Source organism: Ochlerotatus camptorhynchus, unplaced genomic scaffold, assembly GCF_037179485.1.
Source record: "Ochlerotatus camptorhynchus isolate MF236.1 unplaced genomic scaffold, CSIRO-AGI_Acam_v1.1 ptg000007l, whole genome shotgun sequence".
NCBI lineage: Eukaryota > Metazoa > Arthropoda > Insecta > Diptera > Culicidae > Ochlerotatus > Ochlerotatus camptorhynchus.
This window is the reverse complement of record NW_027040499.1, coordinates 91,447-115,196: the sequence shown is the minus strand read 5'-3', so window position 1 is coordinate 115,196 and position 23,750 is coordinate 91,447. Positions and strand designations below refer to the sequence as shown.

At 37.9% G+C, this 23,750-nt stretch overlaps 2 protein-coding genes across 2 annotated transcripts; one reads left to right on the top strand and one right to left on the bottom strand.

The window, feature by feature from the left end:
• The first annotated feature begins 1,532 nt into the window (after nt 1-1,532).
• On the top strand, nt 1,533-3,280 carry RpS6 (ribosomal protein S6). The gene is made up of 3 exons (XM_065217604.1): nt 1,533-1,650; nt 2,096-2,300; nt 2,363-3,280. The coding sequence occupies exons 1-3, from the start codon at nt 1,645-1,647 to the stop codon at nt 3,205-3,207; spliced, it is 1,056 nt and encodes a 351-aa protein (XP_065073676.1). The 5' UTR covers nt 1,533-1,644; the 3' UTR covers nt 3,208-3,280.
• A 15,622-nt stretch (nt 3,281-18,902) lies between these two features.
• On the bottom strand, nt 18,903-23,200 carry LOC135696960 (uncharacterized). Its single transcript, XM_065216506.1, has 7 exons — nt 23,139-23,200; nt 20,422-20,545; nt 20,239-20,337; nt 20,031-20,176; nt 19,292-19,382; nt 19,057-19,236; nt 18,903-18,992 (listed from the first exon to the last, which is right to left on the bottom strand). Exons 1-7 carry the CDS (start codon nt 23,198-23,200, stop codon nt 18,903-18,905), a joined length of 792 nt encoding a protein of 263 aa, XP_065072578.1.
• Between the last annotated feature and the right edge of the window lie 550 nt (nt 23,201-23,750).

The window sequence follows — 23,750 nt, the reverse complement described above, 5'->3', positions numbered from 1 at the left end:
TAAGACAACGATCGAATTCAAATTAAACGAGCAATAGGCGGATCATTCCCGTGACTTATTCCAATAACTTGGCAAACGGATCACGGTTAGTGAAATGTTTGAAAGAACAAACAAGATAAAAAATCATCGAACCACTCAAATTGTTTCCAAAATCGTAGCCATAATAGACGAAACATTCCTTACGGGTACTGTTGAAGCACACGTCCTAACACACTTATGGAATATAAGGAATAAAAATGAGAAACCAACTAAGGCTCTGAACCATTTGGTGGATTATTTTAACTTTTGGTTAAAATTTGACAGATGGAAAGTTATCGATTAACCCTGCTATCCGAGCATGGTTATTTCTGACAGACAAGAAGTTAAATTTCGACAACCGTGGCTCGAAAACCGGTCGATCGACAGCACAGGGATTTTCGAACATAGAAACTAACTTTCGAAATGTCACTTTTAACCACGAGATAAATTTAACTCGGCAAATGGTTCACAGCCTAAGGCTCTGAACCATTTGGTGGATTATTTTAACTTTTGGTTAAAATTTGACAGATGGAAAGTTATCGATGAACCCTGCTATCCGAGCATGGTTATTTCTGACAGACAAGAAGTTAAATTTTGACAACAGTGGATCGAAAACCGGTCGATCGACAACACGGGGATTTTCGAACATAGAAAATAACTTTCGAAATGTCACTTTTAACCACGAGTTAATTTTAACTCGGCAAATGGTTCACAGTCTAAGTATAAAAGCTTTCAGGAAAAGGGCATGTTCAAAATATTCACACTAAATCCCAGACAACATCGGGTAAACAAACAAAACAAATTTGTCTAGCAACGAACTAACGCTAAGTATTTTTAAGTATTTCTAGGTACAGTAAGGAGTTTTTGTGTACAACGCAGTAAATACAAAGTTTAGAGTGGGATGCCCCTAGTATAATGCTGTAGTTGAACAGGTTCTCCAAACCAGTGTAAACAAGAGTTTTACAGAAGTTGTAATAAACAAATTGTACAGCATGCAGTTGAATAAAATCACAATGGAAGCGTTTCTTCAACAAGAAATTGATTTTGGGTAAACGTTTTACTGAATACGTTAGACAACACCTCTGTGTTGCAGTTGTATAGTTTCTCCAAACCAGTGTAAACAAGGGTTTTATAAAAGTTGTGGTGAACACATTGTGCAATTATTATTCAACGTGCAGCTGAACAAAATCAAAACGAAAGCGTTTCTTCAACTGGAAATTGATACTTGGGTGGCGTCTTGGGCATGAATTTAAAAGTAGTTTGTATGAGCTGTCACGTCGGTTCGTCGGTGGTTTGACAGTAGGCAGCATATCCCGGGCTCAAATCGTTTATTTTGCTGTGCTGGGCCCGCTGTCACGGTATAACATGTTGCCTACGCGCCTGCCACTGGGCTGATGAAAATGGCTTTCTCTGATTTGTTGATTTGAAACCCCCTCGACCGCATCTTCGAATATAACGCGCAGCTGCGCGTTGTTTTCGAACTCGGCTGACGCGTGACATTTCCCGATGACAGACGGAAAACGGAAGTTGACTGGTACCTGATTCGCTCTAGTACTACCTTCAGCGCAGCGCTTGAATTTGACAGCCTTTTTACTCTCGGCGAGTGTATGGAAATAGACGTGTAAGATGAAGGTACGGGTCGATTAATGTGAATTTTGTGGTTTTGTTGACGAAATATGGCATCCAGTGATCGAAAAATGTTGAAATCGTTAACCGGGTCGGGTGTTTATCGACCCGGCTAGTGTGGGCCTGAGAATTATCAGCTGGAAAATGAATTTTGTGTTGCCCGCAACGTGTGTTCTTCCCGTTCGGCTAAAGTTGACATAGGTCTTGTGCGGCGAAAAAAATATTGGACCGCAGTGGAATATACGAATTTTAAAATGGACTGTTTTATTTGAGTGAAGTTGGGAAGGGGTGAAGCGGATAATGGAAGTGATTTTTTGCGGTGCAATGGAATGATTTTCAGCATAGTTCGAATCACTGAATGGCCACTGAAGTGCTAGTTGTTTTGATTAACCTCTAACTGGGGTTCTGTTTGGGTGGTGAAACTAATGCAAGCTTCAATGTTCTCCAACAGTTGAACGTATCGTTTCCCGCTACCGGGGCCCAGAAGACCTTCGAGGTCATGGACGACCACAAGCTGCGTCACTTCTACGAGAAGCGTATGGGAGCCGAAATCACCGCTGATCATCTCGGTGACGAATGGAAGGGCTACGTTTTCAAGATTGCCGGCGGAAACGACAAGCAGGGTTTCCCCATGAAGCAGGGCGTCCTAACCAACAGTGAGTATCTTTTATTGTTGTGTAGTTGTGACAACATCAACAACTTTTATTGTTTATTTCAGCCCGTGTCCGTCTGCTGCTGAAGAAGGGTCACTCTTGCTACCGCCCACGTCGTACCGGTGAGCGCAAGCGTAAATCGGTCCGTGGTTGCATCGTTGACCAGAACTTGTCGGCGCTGGCGCTGATCGTCATCAGGAAGGGAGAGAAGGACATTCCCGGATTGACCGACACCATCGTTCCTCGTCGCCTGGGACCGAAGCGTGCCAGCAATATCCGCAAGCTGTACAACTTGACCAAGGAAGACGATGTCCGTCAGTTTGTTGTCAAGCGTCCGCTGCCGGAGAAGGATGGCAAGAAGGCCAAGACCAAGGCACCGAAGATTCAGCGTCTGATCACTCCAGTGGTTCTGCAGCGCAAGAGGCACCGTCTGGCAATCAAGAAGCACCGCGTCGAGTCCCGCAAGGAAGCCGAAGCCGAGTACATGAAGATCTTGCACCTGCGCCGTCGTCAGGAGCGTATCCGTCGTCGGTCCCGCCTGTCGTCGATGCGTGACTCGCGCAGCTCGGTCGGTGAGGAACGCGACAAGGAGAAGGAGAAGGTCGCCGCCAAGGTTGCCAAGAAGGTCGCCAAAAAGGAGGCCAAGAAGGAAGTGAAGAAGGTCACTGATGCCGCCAAGAAGGCTGACGCCAAGAAGTCGGACAAGAAGACCGATTCCAAGAAGTCTGACGCCAAGAAGGCCGATGGCGGAAAGAAGACCGCCGGAGACAAGAAGGAAAAGAAGGAAAAGAAGGTCGAGAAGAAGGCAACCTCCACCGCCGGCAAGAAGGAAGCGCCCAAGAGGAAACCAGAAGCCGCCAAGGGTGAAGCCAGTGCGGCCAAGAAGGAAAAGAAGCAGAAGAAGAAGTAAATAACTCTCCTGGCGCTTTTTTTTGTAATTTAATCTTAATGATAACCACAAAAAATACAGAGTTAAGAAACTATGGCTGCATTGTGCGGACGATTATTCCTGTGGGTTTTAGGGTTCGATGAACGTCGGCACGGAACGAACTGAGGATGTGTATTGAATAGTAACTAGAAAACTGAAGATGTCTGTACTGTTGAATGGGCGCTCCCTGCGGTTTATCCGGAGGGTTCCGTTCTTCCGGGTAATGGATGGTATCGCAGATGTTCCGGAATCCCTCTGGATAAGAGGCAGCGAGTTGAACGAGTCAGTTCTCCGAACGTAGTCCCCTCACTGTGTGTGTAGAATAAGCTCTAGAGTCTACAGAAGAGTCTGCTAAAGATGTTCTAGTTGGAGATTCTGTATATTTTTCTGCCATTGAAATCTGTTAGTAATGTCAGAGGATTTCAATGTTCAAGATCATCCGGATAATAGATGATCTTGAACATTGAAATCCTCTGAACAGAACGATTTTCAAATATTCTATGAATCTCCTAACTTATTATTATTATTTAGCTTTATTTAGGTCTCCTAACTTTCCTTTTAGTCCTCATGGCATTTTCCAAAAGATTACTTAAAGAACTCTACATCAATGTATTAAGATTCTTTAAATTTATCTAGGCTTTCCCGTGTAATCAAAATTAAAGCTCTTGGACTCATGACTTTGGAAATGCTGTTGTGTTCCTTTTTGGCAACGTATGCTAATTTAAATTTAAATACCTACTTCCGGAATCTAAGCGATAGTTCGGTAAATTTTCCGAAGTCTTCGGGACTTCGAAAGTCGATATGGAGAATTGTATGGATGTAGCTAAGTCTGGAGACGTTGGAACAGATCAAGTACATGCTTCGATTAGAGCTGATGAAATTCGGAAGAAGTGGGGAGGACTTGCTGACCTACTCGTATTATTGAATAAGATTCAAGGATATGCAGGGTTGTTACGACAACGCGGATTTTGCAAATATCGCGATTTTCATGGATTTGCATCTTAGATTTGGTCTAACGCGGATTGGGCGCAGATTAGCTCCACTAGTCTGAAGTTTATTTTTTTTTTAATTTTTTGAAGACTCGGAATATTCACAAGACGTAAGGCCGTTCGCAATGATGTTGTATTTTATAAGGACTGTTTCAATTTGAAACTAGAACAGAAACGTACCTCTCGCAATGCTGAGTTGCAGTTTCATTGTTCGAGTACTATTTTGCACCAGATTTGCAACTGCTCGACTATTTTTGTTGCAGTTTTATTTTTGACAGTTTCAAATTATAGAATAATTCTTGTCAAGTAGTTTAAAACAATTTTGAAACTCAGCATTGCGAACGGCCTAACTTTTGCTCAAAAATCTATAACGGCCGATTCAAATGTCAGAGGACTTTAGCAGTGACGGCAGTGAGTAGCTGTATTTTGTGCCCCCTCTTTCGTCACGCCCGTGCATGGTGACCTCGATTGATGACGAAATTCACCACAAATGTCATATCACGCTCGTTCGAAGCTACTCTAAAATGAATTCAACGCTGGGGGCAATACAGATTTTGATCATGAGTAAAATTTGAGTTAATCTTGAGCAACTCTGAGTAACTCGAGTTGCTCAACCAGCGATGCATGGTAACATAGCGAATCAATCTTCGAAAAATCTTCTTGCATTTCTCGCATCTACTTGCATCGCGCATCATCTTTTTGCAGGAAATCTTCAGAATCGTCATCAATCTTCTTTCTATCTACTCAGCGTGCGAGCAGCTAGCCACAGCACAACACAATCTTGCATGCAGCGTAGATAGAGTTCCCTCTCGGTTTACACTGGAGAATCATCCATAGATAGATCTCATGATCTGAATTAGTGCAGAACTTAGAGACAGTAACCTCATAGTTCTGCACTAATACTTGGGCATTCAGAGAAGTATAGAAAAATAAGCAATTTTGTTGCTGGTTGTCAAGATTTTCAGAAAAATTAACTATAAGCATTTCTAATTGCCACTAGGTTCAACGTATTGACACAAACGAAGTGACAGACGGAGCGGCTCGAAAACTTTGGTGACTAACCTGCTATTGTAATTTTTCAGTGTACCACATGGCAACACCACTACTACTGGATTGTACCACATGGCAACACTACTACCAAAGATGAATACTAAGATGAAACTGTCGGAAGAAAAACCTTCAATTTTAGTGTCCTCTTTCACGGTCCCTTTCATCCAATGAATACCCCCCGTATTCAAAGTAATTTTGTGGTGTTGCTGCCCCCTCAGTAGAGATGAAATCAAAATCAAAACAAACACACCAAAATCAGAGATGTCCCATTTTTTAATTACTCGATTAACAACTAATCGATTATTTTTTGTTCGCTGTGATGCCATTTTTCCACCAATGAGAGTGCAGCACATGTTTGAAACGATCGGTGATGATCCTCTGGAGATGTTAATGCTTATATCGGCACGATATAACCGATTACAAATATTTTACTGTTCGGTTCGTTAATCGACTAATCGATTATCCGAATGAAAATCGGCCATCACTAGATGAATGTGAAACGTCATTTCAAATATAAGCACCGTACATAAATAATGATACAATTTGAAAGGGACCGGGTCTAATCACAAATTACGTCCCCACGGTAACTGAAATAAACACGAGTATTCACCGGTTGCTACTACCAACCGGTGAACACTCGTGTTTATTTCAGTTACCGTGGGGACGTAATTTGTGATTAGACCCGGTCCCTTTCAAATTGTATCATTATTTATGTACGGTGCTTATATTTGAAATGACGTTTCACATTCATCTAGTGATGGCCGATTTTCATTCGGATAATCGATTAGTCGATTAACGAACCGAACAGTAAAATATTTGTAATCGGTTATATCGTGCCGATATTAGCATTAACATCTCCAGAGGATCATCACCGATCGTTTCAAACATGTGCTGCACTCTCATTGGTGGAAAAATGGCATCACAGCGAACAAAAAATAATCTATTAGTTGTTAATCGAGTAATTAAAAAATGGGACATCTCTGATTTTGGTGTGTTTGTTTTGATTTTGATTTCATCTCTACTGAGGGGGCAGCAACACCACAAAATTACTTTGAATACGGGGGGTATTCATTGGATGAAAGGGACCGTGAAAGAGGACACTAAAATTGAAGGTTTTTCTTCCGACAGTTTCATCTTAGTATTCATCTTTGCTACTACTAGATTGAACTAGCATTTTCACCAAATGTACTAGAATGTTTTGGTTCTATCTCTTTCACTCTACTCAAAACTGAAATGCATAAAAAAATGACAAAATGATACGCACTCTTTGCACACTGTCAAAGAATCATTGTACACAAAATCAACTTTGTTCAAATCAAAACAAAAAAACTAACCCATCTGGTGGATGATGGCACAAGCTTGCAAGAAAATTCTATTACAGTGAACCACATTATTTAAATGGATTTCTTCGCCAGTTACCCGCATAGAATCTAAACATACTTGAACAATACTACGAATGGTTTATCTTCCACCAGCTTACCATATCATCAATGGTTTACAAACTATAGCTCAACCATAGATAATATGATTTTAACCATATCATAAATCGTTTTAAGAGAGTCAACCATAAAATCAATAGGCTGTTAAGTATAATTACCATACTGAAAATGAAGAATTTTCACACATATTTTTTCAGCGAACCTTTCTTGAACCATTCATTGAATATTATGAAAAGAGCTGCTTATAACCATTGTGTTTAATGTTCGTATGTGATTTTAAAAGGAACTTTGAACCATTCATTTTAATTTATTTTTGAGGTTGAACAATTATATCGAGAAGATTGATAATAGAGTAAATGAATGGTTTTATAAAATGGTCTAACCATACATTGTAATGTTCTATTAAGTTTTTTTTTATTCTCTCAGCTCTCGGTTGACGATTCATCATTGATCTCCACAATCTTCTCATAAGATATTTCTATTTCCGGTTCCGTTGTGAATCTCATCTGGAATAAATAATAATTATGTTTTAGGATAAAAGTTTTAATAATGATATAATTTTTTACATTTCGATACTTACTGATGGAATCTTCTGTTGTTCCTTAAGATCCTGTAACTCTCGTGACAGAGATAGAGCCAGATCGTCGGACTGAACTTTAGCTCGCTCAGCCTCTTCTGCCCTTTTGCGAAGCCTTTTGACTTCTTTGGCTGTGTCCTTAACCTTCTTGTTAGCCTCTTGAATCATTTGGTCAGCTAGTGGCAAGCATGTGGCGCACAATTTGTTTGTCAAAACTTCACCATCCGGGACAGGATCATGTTCCACAATGTTCACCAATATGATTTGGGATCTTTCGGTATTTGTAGAACATGGAACAACAGCTCTAGAAGGGCCTGCCAAGGCATCTGCCACAAGTGGAGGAACACTTGCACCGTCATGCGTAGGTTGCAAAAGCAACACCTCCATTTCTTCCTGGTCGCTCACTCTGCAAGCGACTTCAGGCGCCGGCGTTGCATTGGTGCTTACTTTTGGCGATGCATGCATGGACAGATTTAAAGCTGAATCTTGCATTGTGACATCCGGGATTTGTTTTTGCGTATCGTCCTTCAGATTAACATGGTTATCCTCTTCTTCGTGAATGTCATCCAACTGCTGCTCATCCTCAAACGCCATCGTAGATGAAGCAAGCGGATCTTGCGATTCTGGATCTGGGGAATCGTTGATTTGGGGATCATTTGCCGAAACAAAAGTGTATCCCGCCTGGGTAAGATGCTCTCCTGGACTAGCGAGAAGCTTTTTCAGCTGAAAAGAAAGAAAACAGATTAGTATTACCATAGAGGTAACTCTAAGACCACTGGGTCCCGAAGAAAATCATTATTATTTTTGGCTCACTCAGTACCAGAACAACGGTCCCAAGCAGTCCCAAGCTATTTCACTCACCCCTGCATGTTCTGCATGAATCCACACACCCCTGATGTTATCTGTCAAACTTTCATAGCGAATCAAAACAAACATAGTGTAGTAATAGAATTTCAACTAGAATAGGGTACGTTAATCGTTTGCTTGGGACCAATAGGCTACTAAAGTGGTGAGCCAATTTAAAATCGTTAGTTTCGTATTGATTGTTGGTATTACTAAATGTTTAACACCATTAAATCTTGTCTAATCCGGATAGGTCAACTCTCGCTTAACAATTGAAAAGGGCCAACATTTTTTTGTAAAAAAAACATTTGTAAGCCCTTCACTTGCCAACCGAAGTACGCCCATGCAAACCAACGACATCATCGGGTAGGGGCTCGTTCAAATATTACTTAACGCTAACAAATTTCGACCCCTCTCCCCATACGTAACAAATTTTGTATGGGAACTCTAAAATGCTTGTATGGACCGTAACAGTTTGGCAGACCCTCCCCCCTTAGAGTGTTAAGTAATATGTGAACAGCTCCTAGGAGAAACTCTACCCCTCCCGATAATGTTGTTGGTTTGCGTGGCGTACTTCAGTCAGCGAGTAACTGGCCTACAAATGTTTGCTTAAAAAAATTATTGGCCCTTTTCAATTTTTAAGCGAGAATTAATGAATCACAATCTAGAGGTCCGCGATTGCTTCGAAAGTGTCTGCAGAATCAATATTCATTGTAAACAATCTTCACAACTCACCTCTTCCTGTATCATTACCGAATTCAGCGAATGCGCTGAACGAGCATTTGGATCCACATTTTCTGATGAATTTGGACGCGATTCACCTGTAAGAGAAAAGAAAAAAGTGGTCGTCTTCGTTCAATACTTGGTCCAGTACTTGTGTTGTTACCGGTAGAATGAGTAGAAATTAAATTATACTTACGCTGATTCAGCTTTTTAACGCGATCACATTTCTTTTTCGGCGCAGGTTTCGGCGGCATCTTGCAGCGAGTCTTCCTCTTTCGGTGAGCTTCTGGAACAAAAAATGGGGAATGGCGTCGCAAAAGCAAAGATGTTTCAAGCCAATACACGCTAATACCAACAATCAATACGAAACTAACGACTTTAAATTGGCTCACCACTTTAGTAGCCTATTGGTCCCAAGCAAACGATTAACGTACCCTATTCTAGTTGAAATTCTATTACTACACTATGTTTGTTTTGATTCGCTATGAAAGTTTGACAGATAACATCAGGGGTGTGTGGATTCATGCAGAACATGCAGGGGTGAGTGAAATAGCTTGGGACTGCTTGGGACCGTTGTTCTGGTACTGAGTGAGCCAAAAATAATAATGATTTTCTTCGGGACCCAGTGGTCTTAGAGTTACCTCTATGCTAATACTGGGTTACCTATAAATTGAGTAAAATAGGTATCTCTGCGAGGATATCCAAAGTATTGTTTGTATGGTTAAACCACATTTAATATCTTTCATTTAAAGTTTGACGGTATGAATATTTACTAATCACGAGGCTGATTTCTGTGAGTGTGTAACCTCGTGTGTAACTGTTCACGATAAAGTTAGTGTAAAATTTTGTATCGTTAGAGAAAATATATGACCAATGTTTTCGAATTTTATTATATAGAAAGGTAAATGGTTTGAACGTTTATCAATATTATTTTGTAGCAACGAAAACTCGGGCTTTGTTTTGATTTGGTTAAAGTCGAAATTAAATCGAAAAAATGAAGCGTTCCCGTGCTCCTCGAATGAGTAAACTTTTTGGTTTGAATAAAAGTGCTCCGGTTGCAAAAAGATCAAAAAAGGTAATTGTATGATACATCATGTTGGTTTTCAACTTACGTAAAGAAAATTTTGGATTGCAGAAGAACTTGACATCCTCTAAAGATTCCTCAGATATTCTCCAACTTCCCGCATCAATTGTCTGTGATGAAGTTCCTGCTACAGATGATATTGTATTGTGTTCAAATTTTGTGAAATCGGTAATTCTAAGTCAAACGACACATAACTTGATATTATCAAATACAAACATATATATGTATTTAGGACGCCGTAGAACATCATGCATCCAACGAGGAGACATTTGGAAACATAGCCGCTCATGACGAACTAGTAGCAATGGAAAAAACATTATCAAGTGAAATGATAAAAAACGACAATACAAAAAGCCAAGTTAAAAGTGTAAGTCTGGATGAAGGAATGGAAGAAAATAACGACCAAGATAACGACGAAGCCATAAATGATTCTGACCAGATTAACGACGATGAATGTGATAATACAAGCTATTATGACGTTGAGGAGGATTTTTCGATGGTTCGATAGATTGAACTGAAACTTGGGATAATTGATTACATATTTTTTTCTTATTAAAGGAGAACGAATATATGCAATCACCTGTACATCCTAATTTGGCTATTACCAGACTTGAGATCATGGTTATGCTTATGAATTTATTCATGAGACATAACTTTACGAATGCTGCTCTCGTGGATCTCCTCAAAATGTTGAATCTAATAATTGGGTTCAAAACTCTACCGGAAACGTACAGAAAATTCCATGATTTCTTTTCCGCAAATCAATACGAAAAACATTTTGTATGTGAAGACTGTGGACTTTACATTGGTGTTGAGCACATGGCATGTACTAACTGTAAAAGTAGGAGGAACTTCTATTTTATTATGTTTGACTTCAAATCGAATTTGCGTGATATACTGAAAAAAAATTGGCTAAAAATTCAACCATATGTCCAAGAAGCTCAACAAAAGACAGTCATAACGGATATAGTTAACGCGGCAGTTTCAAAAAGGGAATTGTCATTGAACAGCGTTTCACTAAATTTTAATACCGATGGTGTAAAAGTGTTCAATTCCAACAACAAGCGTTCATTGTGGCCTATTATAGCTGTAATCAACGAGCTTCCACCTCACTTGCGCTTTCTACGTAAAAACGCTCTAATCGGAGGATTGTGGATGCATTGCAGTGAACCAGATATGGATGTGTTTTTGAAACCATTTCTTTTGACCCTGAAAACAATGTTTCTGGAAGGTTTGCATATTGGAACTACGTTTATTTCATCGGTGAGGACTGTTGCTTGTTGCGTAGATACCTTAGCACGAAGTAAGCTTCAAAATTTCAAACAGTTCAATGGGTATAATGCGTGTAGCTATTGTTTGCACCCAGGCCATCATGCTTCCGGTAGTCAAGTCAAATATGGGTTCCTGGAAGGCGTAAAACTACGTAACTATACGGACACCCTAAAAGCGATGGCAGTCAGCAGTTCAAGGGGAATTCCGATAAGTGGAGTCAAAGGTGTATCTCCCTTGATACTAATTCCGTCTTTCGACGTTGTAAAACAATGTCCTGTTGATTTTATGCATGGCGTTTTGTTAGGCGTAGTAAAGCAGCTGTGCAAAATTTGGTTTGAGAAGCCAAACACACCGTACTATATTAAGACTAAAATAAAGCTCATTGATGAAGCTTTAATCACTATAAGTCCTTTTACTGAAGCGTCCAGATCAGCGCGGAAAATATCTGAACGGTGCTCGTGGAAAGCAAATGAATGGCTTCAATGGTTTTTGCATTATAGCTCTGTTTGTTTAAAACATCTTTTGCCAATTAAATATTATGAACATTATAGAATTTTGGTCACTTCCATAACAGAGTTATTACAAAACAATATAAACAATGAAACATTGGATTCTTGTGAGCTGAAATTACACAAATTCGTTAAAGACTTTGAGGTTTTGTACAGTTTAGATGAAATGAACTATAATGTCCATTTGCTCATGCACATAGTCGAGTGCTGTAGAGACTTTGGGCCTCTATGGGCGTTTTCCTTATTTTTCTATGAAGACATCAATGGTATGCTAAAAAAATTCGTTAAAGGACCAAATGAACCACTTATACAGATTGCAAACCGTTGCACTATGGCACACACGAGGTTTCATTTAGAAAAATACTGGAATATACAGTATAAGGTACGTGATTTTTGTGAAAACACTTTCACGGGAAAAACGGTTATCCCATCAAAAAACTTAAAATTCACACTTCCTAACAGTATCGTGAATAAATATAACGATAAACTTGTTTTTGAAGAAATATCATTTTTAAATCACAATGGTTTCCTCTTCAAACCAAAAGTCAAACAATTTAAAAACATTGAAAAGCCAAACAATGACTCTTTTTTTGCTTTTGATTCCGATAATCAATATCACCTTGGCGAGATCCACAAAATTCTAGCATATGAGTGTGATTACTCCCAACAAACAATTGAGAGCTCTTATAAAACACCTGAGTTGATCAAACGTTGAATAATAGCTTCCAGAGTTGAACAAGAATGTAGTTGTATTGCCATTTGATTAAAAGTTTTAAAAGCTGTTGGAGCACTCTTAAATGATTGTTTACGTTCGGTTTAACTATATGCTTTATAAGACCTACGATAACTTTTATAGCACCTTAGTTAAACTGATTCACAAGAGCTATACAGAACGTGGAATAAACGCATCAAAACAAACAATTGGGAGCTCTTATAAAACACCTGAGTTGATCAAACGTTGAATAATAGCTTCCAGAGTTGAACAAGAATGTAGTTGTATTGCCATTTGGTTAAAACCTTCAAAAACTGCTTGGAGCACTCTTAAATGATTGTTTACGTTCGGTTAAACTGTTTGACAGGAGCCATATAGGATGTGGAATAAACGCATCAAAACAAACCATTGGGAGCTCTTTTACAACACCTGAGTTGATCAAACGTTGAATAATAGCTTCCAGAGTTGAACAAGAATGTAGTTGTATTGCATTTTTGGTTAGAAGCTTCAAAAGCTGCTTGGAGCACTCTTAAATGATTGTTTACGTTCGGTTTAACTATATGCTTTATAAGACCTACGATAACTTTTATAGCACCTTAGTTAAACTGATTCACAAGAGCTATACAGAACGTGGAATAAACGCATCAAAACAAACAATTGGGAGCTCTTATAAAACACCTGAGTTGATCAAACGTTGAATAATAGCTTCCAGAGTTGAACAAGAATGTAGTTGTATTGCCATTTGGTTAAAACCTTCAAAAACTGCTTGGAGCACTCTTAAATGATTGTTTACGTTCGGTTAAACTGTTTGACAGGAGCCATATAGGATGTGGAATAAACGCATCAAAACAAACCATTGGGAGCTCTTTTACAACACCTGAGTTGATCAAACGTTGAATAATAGCTTCCAGAGTTGAACAAGAATGTAGTTGTATTGCATTTTTGGTTAGAAGCTTCAAAAGCTGCTTGGAGCACTCTTAAATGATTGTTTACGTTCGGTTTAACTATATGCTTTATAAGACCTACGAAAACTTTTATAGCACCTTAGTTAAACTGATTCACAAGAGTTATACAGAACGTGGAATAAACGCATCAAAACAAACAATTGGGAGCTCTTATACAACACCTGAGTTGATCAAACGTTGAATAATAGCTTCCAGAGTTGTACAAGAATGTAGTTGTATTGCCATTTGGTTAAAAGCTTCAAAAGCTGCTTGGAGCACTCTTAAATGATTGTTTACGTTCGACCAACCACCAACCACAATTTTGTTGCTAAAAATAGCACAAGTGATAGGCACGTTTATATGACCATAAGGCAATGATTATTCGACTGCAAGAGAAGTCACTCAAGATGAGCTTGATATACTTCTCTCATATGATCAAAATATGTATTCAAGAATAGAGCAGATGGAAACAGAAGCGGCTGGCAATCCGGGATCATGAGTTCGAATCTTGCTCCGAGAAACCTTTGGTGGAGCAGAGGTAAATTATATATGGGTGTTATTAATAAATGCAAACATTAATTTAAGACATATCCCAACAAACAATTGAGAGCTCTTATACAACACCTGAGTTGATCAAACGTTGAATAATAGCTTCCAGAGTTGTACAAGAATGTAGTTGTATTGCCTTTTTGGTTAAACGCTTCAAAAGCTGCTTGGAGCACTCTTAAATGATTGTTTACGTTCGGTTTAACTATATGCTTTATAAGACCTACGATAACTTTTATAGCACCTTTGTTAAACTGATTGACAAGAGCTATATAGAACGTGAAATAAACGCATCAAAACAAACCATTGGGAGCTCTTATAAAACACCTGAGTTGATCAAACGTTGAATAATAGCTTCCAGAGTTGTACAAGAATGTAGTTGTATTGCCATTTGGTTAAAAGCTTCAAAAGCTGCTTGGAGCACTCTTAAATGATTGTTTACGTTCGGTTGAACTGTTTGACAGGAGCCATATAGGATGTGGAATAAACGCATCAAAACAAACCATTGGGAGCTCTTATACAACACCTGAGTTTATCAAACGTTGAATAATAGCTTCCAGAGTTGTACAAGAATGTAGTTGTATTGCCATTTGGTTAAAAGCTTCAAAAGCTGCTTGGAGCACTCTTAAATGATTGTTTACGTTCGGTTAAACTGTTTGACAGGAGCCATATAGGATGTGGAATAAACGCATCAAAACAAACCATTAGGAGCTCTTATAAAACACCCGAGTTGATCAAACGTTGAATAATAGCTTCCAGAGTTGTACAAGAATGTAGTTGTATTGCCATTTGGTTAAAAGCTTCAAAAGCTGCTTGGAGCACTCTTAAATGATTGTTTACGTTCGGTTTAACTATATGCTTTATAAGACCTACGATAACTTTTATAGCACCTTTGTTAAACTGATTGACAAGAGCTATATAGAACGTGAAATAAACGCATCAAAACAAACCATTGGGAGCTCTTATAAAACACCTGAGTTGATCAAACGTTGAATAATAGCTTCCAGAGTTGTACAAGAATGTAGTTGTATTGCCATTTGGTTAAAAGCTTCAAAAGCTGCTTGGAGCACTCTTAAATGATTGTTTACGTTCGGTTTAACTATATGCTTTATAAGACCTACGATAACTTTTATAGCACCTTTGTTAAACTGATTGACAAGAGCTATATAGAACGTGAAATAAACGCATCAAAACAAACCATTGGGAGCTCTTATAAAACACCTGAGTTGATCAAACGTTGAATAATAGCTTCCAGAGTTGTACAAGAATGTAGTTGTATTGCCATTTGGTTAAAAGCTTCAAAAGCTGCTTGGAGCACTCTTAAATGATTGTTTACGTTCGGTTTAACTATATGCTTTATAAGACCTACGATAACTTTTATAGCACCTTTGTTAAACTGATTGACAAGAGCTATATAGAACGTGAAATAAACGCATCAAAACAAACCATTGGGAGCTCTTATAAAACACCTGAGTTGATCAAACGTTGAATAATAGCTTCCAGAGTTGTACAAGAATGTAGTTGTATTGCCATTTGGTTAAAAGCTTCAAAAGCTGCTTGGAGCACTCTTAAATGATTGTTTACGTTCGGTTGAACTGTTTGACAGGAGCCATATAGGATGTGGAATATACGCATCAAAACAAACCATTGGGAGCTCTTATACAACACCTGAGTTTATCAAACGTTGAATAATAGCTTCCAGAGTTGTACAAGAATGTAGTTGTATTGCCATTTGGTTAAAAGCTTCAAAAGCTGCTTGGAGCACTCTTAAATGATTGTTTACGTTCGGTTAAACTGTTTGACAGGAGCCATATAGGATGTGGAATAAACGCATCAAAACAAACCATTGGGAGCTCTTATACAACACCTGAGTTTATCAAACGTTGAATAATAGCTTCCAGAGTTGTACAAGAATGTAGTTGTATTGCCATTTGGTTAAAAGCTTCAAAAGCTGCTTGGAGCACTCTTAAATGATTGTTTACGTTCGGTTAAACTGTTTGACAGGAGCCATATAGGATGTGGAATAAACGCATCAAAACAAACCATTGGGAGCTCTTATAAAACACCTGAGTTGATCAAACGTTGAATAATAGCTTCCAGAGTTGTACAAGAATGTAGTTGTATTGCCATTTGGTTAAAAGCTTCAAAAGTTGCTTGAAGCACTCTTAAATGATTGTTTACGTTCGACCAACCACCAACCACAATTTTGTTGCTAAAAATAGCACAAGTGTTAGGCACGTTTATATGACCATAAGGCAATGATTATTCGACTGCAAGAGAAGTCACTCAAGATGAGCTTCATATACTTCTCTCATATGATCTAAATATGTATTCAAGAATAGAGCAGATGGAAACAGAAGCGGCTGGCAATCCGGGATCATGAGTTCGAATCTTGCTTCGAGAAACCCTTGGTGGAGTAGGTGTTATTAATAAATGCAAACATTAATTTAAGACATATATCATATAATCAACGATAACATTTCTAGATAAATTCTCTCAATTAATGATTAGAGAGATTAATTGAAAGAATATCAATCAAAGATTAAACAGATGCTTGTTACTACTTCCTCCATGATCACAGAATGTGAATTATGGCATAATTACATATTTTTTCAATGTGCACAAATAAATTAAATTAATAAAAACTGTACAAGCAATTATTTTGGCGTACCACGACAATTGTTAAACTTATTTTAATCTGTGAATATTGTGAGTACTTACACAACGGTTATTAAGGAGTCATTAAAAAGTGCTATAAACGCTTTTCACCGCTTGCTGTACAATGATTATTTAGGAGTCATAAAAGAGTGCAACAAACGCCTCTCAGGTTTACTATCTACTAAATTTTAAAGCAGCTGTCAAGAAGTGTCTACAAACGTTGTATAAGAGCTTTCACCAAAATAATAAAGCTTGAGTTTAAATATGTATCTATAAACGTTATATAAAAGTTGCTTCTACTCCTATACCGCGTATACATATAATGCTGTAGTTGAACAGGTTCTCCAAACCAGTGTAAACAAGAGTTTTACAGAAGTTGTAATAAACAAATTGTACAGTTATTATTCAGCATGCAGTTGAATAAAATCACAATGGAAGCGTTTCTTCAACAAGAAATTGATTTTGGATAAACGTTTTACTGAATACGTTAGACAACACCTTTGTGTTGCAGTTGTATAGGTTCTCCAAACCAGTGTAAACAAGGGTTTTATAAAAGTTGTGGTGAACACATTGTGCAATTATTATTCAACATGCAGCTGAACAATATCAAAACGAAAGCGTTTCTTCAACTGGAAATTGTTACTTGGGACTACTTTTTGTTTAAAGGTATCGACGCTGTATCTATTGAAGAAGACATTTTTGAAAAATCATGCTCAAATGATATTATGTATATGATAAAACTTGACGAAACCATTCATAAATACATTCAAATCCACTGTAATAATGAAATTTACTTTTGTAAGCTTAAGTATTCATTGCAAACAGATTAGATGTTAATGTATTTTCTATGATGTTTTGTAATAAATATTGTTAAACTTATATTGTTTTTCCTTTGCATCACTAAAAAATCGAATCATAGCCGAATATAGCCTAACCATTCTTAAAACTGTACACACTTAGATTTTTTTACAGAAATCTGTTCAAATTTTACGACTGCACGAATACATCAAAAGAGCTTTTGATACTCTTTTGAATTGGGATGATAATATTGTTCCACACAACAGCACAATCGATTGAGTCCTCGAATTCCACACCGCGAACGAACAGTACGGGCGTTGTTTTGTTGTCCGTTGGGAAATCATCATCGACCTGCAAAAATATCATGGATCATGTTTATTCTTAGTTTTTTCTTAGTTTTCACAATATTCAATACTCACATCGATCCACTCAATAATTCCATGCAGAGGATTTCTGCTGGTTGGCGCGTTTTCTTTAATACGTTTTGAGCCACGTGACGGATTCTTGCATCGAACAATTGCAAGAGCTCGCACAAAATCTAGTAGTCATAGAAAACAAATTACGACATTTATCAAGATAAACAAACAATTTGCATACCGTTTTTCAATTCCTTGAAAAGGTTGTGATAACGAACAAGTATCTTTGGTTCCAAAATATCCCATTTGTCCAGAAACGCTGCTGCTTTCTGATGAATAATCTTAAAATCCATGGTTAGCTGTACAACGAAAAAAAACATCAAAATTATTCATCAATATAAAATGCTAATAAATTATAGTAAAGCTTTCCGAATATTTACCAATTCTCCATTGTAGGCGGTTATAACCGGAAAATCTGCCGCATACCCGATGAACTGGTTTTCGATACGGTATTGATGTCGCATTAGGGTGCTTCATTCTGAAAAAAGTGATGAATTTCTGATGGGCCACCCTCCAGTTCGATTCATAGCCCCAAAATATGAACCTGTGCAAAAATTGGTAAAGATTGATGAAGGTTTAGAGGTCGCGCCAATGATTTGAAATTTGTATGGGAATTACTATGGAAGAATTTAAAAAATCGCTTATATCGCTATAACTTTGCTTCTACTTGTCCAAATGTCGAAAAAATTTAGTATGTTATTGCTATGGCAATAAACAAAAAGCCTACAGTTGCTACGCTCAGTTTTGCAGCGTATCAAGAATTATAAAAATGTGAAAAATGGCAAAATAGGGTAAATTGACAGATGAATATGTTCAAGGCAACAACGCCAATTTCATCGCAACAACAACAGGCTTGTTGATCATTGTCATGACAACCACATATTTTTTTTTTTCAACGTTTGGACAACTACAACCAAAGTTAGAGCAATGTAAACGAAAATCAATAATTTCCCATACTAATTCACCAAAATCTCCATACAAAATCCAAATCATTGGCGCGACCTCTAAACCTTCATCAATCTTTACCATTTTTTGCACAGGTTCATATTTTGGGGCTATGAATCGAACTGGAGGGTGGCCTATCAAAAATTCATCACTTTTTTCAAAATGAAACACCCTAATGTCGCATCTTGAACGTTGCATTCCATAACTCGATCACTCTGGATTTCATCTGAGAGTTTGGAATAATGAATTTCAACTCGCTTTCCTGGAATCATAATTAAAAATATTAATAAACATAGCCTTACAATATGTATTTTGAAATAACTAACAGCTTTATCGATATCTTCAGGTGCTGCTGGAGAAATGAGCTGGACATCTTCTCCCTGGTCTGCGATTCGTCGGCGCTTGGTTACGCGTTCTTCAGATTTTCGGGAGAGGTACTCCATTCTATAATGAATGCGTCCTGCATGCCGATTGGTTCCCCTAGCATGTGGGTGGAACCACAATGCCTACAATTGATCTGCGATAAGTGAAACCATACAATATCAGACTTCAATCCCTCACCTGTGGCGTTTCAGTTGACTCAGCAGCCGTAATCGGGTATGATTGGACAAGTGAAACTGCAATCTGGTTTTTATAAAAGTTGCACGGGCGGCTGAAATGAGAATTACAGTTCATGTTATTATAAGTAACAGTATAGCAGTATGGATTGTACTTTATTCAAGTGTTGCATTCAACGTAATCTGACAAAATTAGAGCATCAGCTATGGCGTGAACCAATTACAGCGTAGAAGATTTAAATGTTCTTGTATCACAATGTGTGTATACCGTCAAAGCTGGTGTAATTTCCAGAACTAGTACGCCTTAGTTTGTTTTTTCAACTGTTGCAAGTTGTTGTGTCAGAAGTAATTGTATGTTGATCGGGATGTATTCATGATTAAGTGCTAACCTTAGTTTTCTTTTACATAGGACCCTATTATACTTACCACCATAAGTATGGAATCGCTTCGAAAAGTATTTCAACACTCAAAGTGAATATTGCAGCATCTCAAAAAAGTTGGAATTATCCTGCATCACTTAATATATATTAGATGAGTCCAAACATTTCAAGGTGCTGCAATATTCAACTGCTTTTGAAGTGATTCGATACTTATGGTGGGTTGTGTATGTAAGTCAAGACGACCGTCACTTTTGGTCACTGGTCTACTTTGATATTACAGAACGGATACCAAGATAGATTAGTGACAAAAATGACGCTCGACTTGGCTTACATAATAGGGCCCATAGACGTTATAATGCTTACCAGCCGTACAGTGACTTCAGGCAGTCACATAGTATATTACCAACTTTTCTGATGATTGTCTCATTTGGTTTTGTTGTCTCTTTCAGTGCTTCCATGACTGCAATGCCTTCCTCAGTTTTCTCAAACACACGGTCGATATTGATGATCTAAAAAGATTAATTATTCAGTTAATTTTCAATTACAATAAGGTATGAATAATCAAGCTTACCTCATCCAAGTTAATTTCTTGGTATGGATTGTCGTTCGGATCAGTTGCAGAAGATGACAGTTGAGTAGTTGTAGAACAGGACGCGGAGGTAGTTGTATGCTGTATTGTTTGGTGAATTACTTGGATAGTTGAATTGACTCCTGTACCAGGGTGTAGTCCGAGTGGATCGTCTTCAACCTGCGCACCTGCTTGATCGTACTCCCGTTGCACACGTTGAATAATTTTAATCATTTTAGTAGTTAGCTTCAGTCTTGTAAAGTCATTGTCATCAAGTTGTAGGAAGGTATCCAAGTCGTCAATTTCTTCTCTTTCTGAAATAGATAAGCGGTTATAAGATACTAGTTGTATATTAAAAGTTATAGCAGAAATGGCCTACTTCTAATAATCCTGATTGTAAAATCGTCTTGAGATGTACTTATTGGAACATTTGAATGGCGACCAAAAGGCGAATGTTGCGTGCGTAAAATATTCTTCCGAAGAAAACAACTCATAAGCATCTGTTACTTCTACTTCATATGCTTCGTAAAAATCCTTGTAACATTTTGTTTTGCACAACCGCAACAGAAGCTGAAGTTTGTTGTCGATGATTAAAATTTCTTGGATGATACCATAAGTAGGGTAATACTCATCTAAATGCTTTTTTACGCCTACTACTAGATTAATCCTGAATTCTACTCCATTCAAATGCGCCGTTTTGGGTACAAAAATGAGTTGTACGGAAGGATCCAAATGAACTTCGCTCAGACATTCTTCGCGATTAAGAAGCATTCCAGACGAAAAAGTAAGCTTGTCGCATAGAGGGTTATCCAGTATGTTGATGACCATTCTAACACATTGCCGTTTGGCTAGGCTGTGGCAAATGTTTTTGAAGTTTTTACACGTTGCAGATTGATCTTTTCCTACTTTATTAGTTTGTTCAAACTGCAAACAATTATACTGCTTCATGGCACCACTTTTCGTTATGCATAGAGCGTAGTGTTTTAGATGGTGAAGTTTATTTATGCGACGGTTAAATGTTGTATAAAAGGTTTGTTCGAAAAAAGTTAGGTGATCCTGTAATTGAAGTAGCAGGTGTTCTGAAACTACTGTAGACATAATTATTCTCACAATGTTGATTAAGTGCCCGATCATATTCATCAATTGGCAATCAGATGGGATTTTGTGACCAAAGAGAAATGGAAAACTCCTCAGAAGTAATAAAGTTTGTGCCGATGTTTGCTTTATTCTGTGTAAATTGGGATGGGACAGCATTTCCTCCGTAAAGTTTGCTGATGGCTTGTTATGGCGATCAGTGTATCCATAGGCAAATGTGTTTATACGATTGTTTATATAGGTTGCATTAATTTTCAGATCCTTTTGCTTGGAATAATTGGAGAGTACTAACTGGATTGACAATGGGACCACTCCTTCTGCTAGATCATGCATACCATCAAGGTTATAGTTTGCAGATGTGTGAAAGTTTTGAAGTTCGTTGAGGACACAACCGATAGGCTTCAATCCGCAATCTTTCGAGGAAACCTCTCCATTTTGGACTGCTTTAAGTTGGTTGTCATACCATTGCCTGTTTCGAAGGGGGAATTCACCTGAAGGATTGTTATGAAACTCGGCCCTGGATATCTGGCAAATACGGCAGAAATACTTGGCACTTGGCCCTAACAGCCCAAACACGTCGTGTACCGCTAATGTGTCACCACAAAACATGGTGACCACTGCTTTTATCACAAATTGTTGATTTCCGTAGAACACTGTAACACCTCCTTCCAGTCTTTTCAAATCATCGATCAAGGGTTGGAGTACTTTTTTGTATCCATGCTTTTTAGCATCAATGGAGGTGCAAAAAAGTAATGGAAACACTGTTCGGGGTGAGCTGTTCCATTTTTCTGGTATATTCTGTATTTTAAAGCTGAAGTTGCAAATTTTATTAACTCCAGCCCTTGAGCTTAATGCATTACACAGCTCAACATCATCCTGATATAAGCTCAAACGAATGCAGTTTGGATTTTCTTTGAAATACTCATTGTTTTTGAACAATTCTCCCGTTTTGAACGAGCTAAACTCTATAACACAAGGAGTGTCTACTGATTCTGGCTCTTCCAAAAGCTGTCTTGCACTGGGATCTCTGAATAATAATTTAAGCGTATCTACAATGCTTATGTACGACGCTGTTTCGTTAACCAAAACCTTCTTAGGGAGCGAATTTATGTGACGGACATCTTGTCGACGGCTCAACAGAATGTCTCGGGGAGCAGGGGTTTGCACGGTCATTTTATCTAAAAATTTGTTTTGCTTCGTAAACGAGTCGATTTGGGAAAACATATCGTTCAGATGAAAAGTGTTTCGCAACCTTATGAGCTCGCTATCAGGAAGCGTAATGGTATGAAGTTCCAGAAACTTAAAGACTTGTTTCTCCAAGTAATCAGTAACATGCTGAATAGTTGAATCACAAAACTTGATTATTTCTCTGACTTTGGATTGTGGCAGACTAACATCGCTTGTTAATCGACAAACGTTAAGATTAATAATCCTTCGAATCTCTTCCAGTTGCATTACTTGTGCTGGACTGGAACTCAAATTCTGCTCATGTTCCTGCTGTTCCTGATATTCGTCAGTGTTTAATGTATGCCGTAAGTCATGTTCAAGTGTTCTGTTAATAACATTATGCAAGGGATGTTTCTCAATTATGTGCCTTTTGAGAGTGTAAAATTTGGCAAATCGTGAATTGCATTGTGGAAATGTACAATCAAAAAACGTAACACACGAGCGGAAATCATTATTTTTTATATGGCTGTTTACATGGCGGTGCAAGCCAGCAACGTAGCCGGGAACTTGGGCATGGCAAAAAAAACAGATTATCGAAGGCTAGAACAAAAGTTCATAATTAAATAAGTGTTTTATATTACTTACGGAAGATACTGACTATCCTTTCGTCCTGTCCATGCAATTTGTCCATGAAATTGTCCATTTTCGCACTTTTTCAGATACTTTTAGGCGCGTCAAGCACTTGTGATTTTTTTTGCTTTCCAGATTTGACAAGATGGCTGCACAAGGTTCTTACAGAAGTTCGGTGAGAAATTACCGATTTATGGTAAATTTCCATGTGTTACAGATAATTCAGTAAAAAACATTACAGATTGTTCGGCATTTATTTTTATTTACAGTATTTCGGTAAGTCTGTGACAAATTGATGGAAAATACCTAACTTTTACCGAATAATCTGTAATATACATTTTACAGATCAATTTCGGTGTTTTTGTTTACCGAATTCTGTAAAAAATTCTAAGTGTGTAAGTTTATGTCGTATGGTTTGAAAGAAAGCATAGCAAAACCTCAATTACAATAGTTATATCAAAAATTAAAGTTCTGCAATTGTAAATAATGGTTCTTCAAAATGAAAATCAAAATTGGAAACATTTCATAACTTTAAAAACTATGGTAAGTATATAATGTAAAGTTCAAAAATGGTTGAAACCACTATAAGAATGGTTTTTGTTCATGCGGGTAGTCGTCTGTCA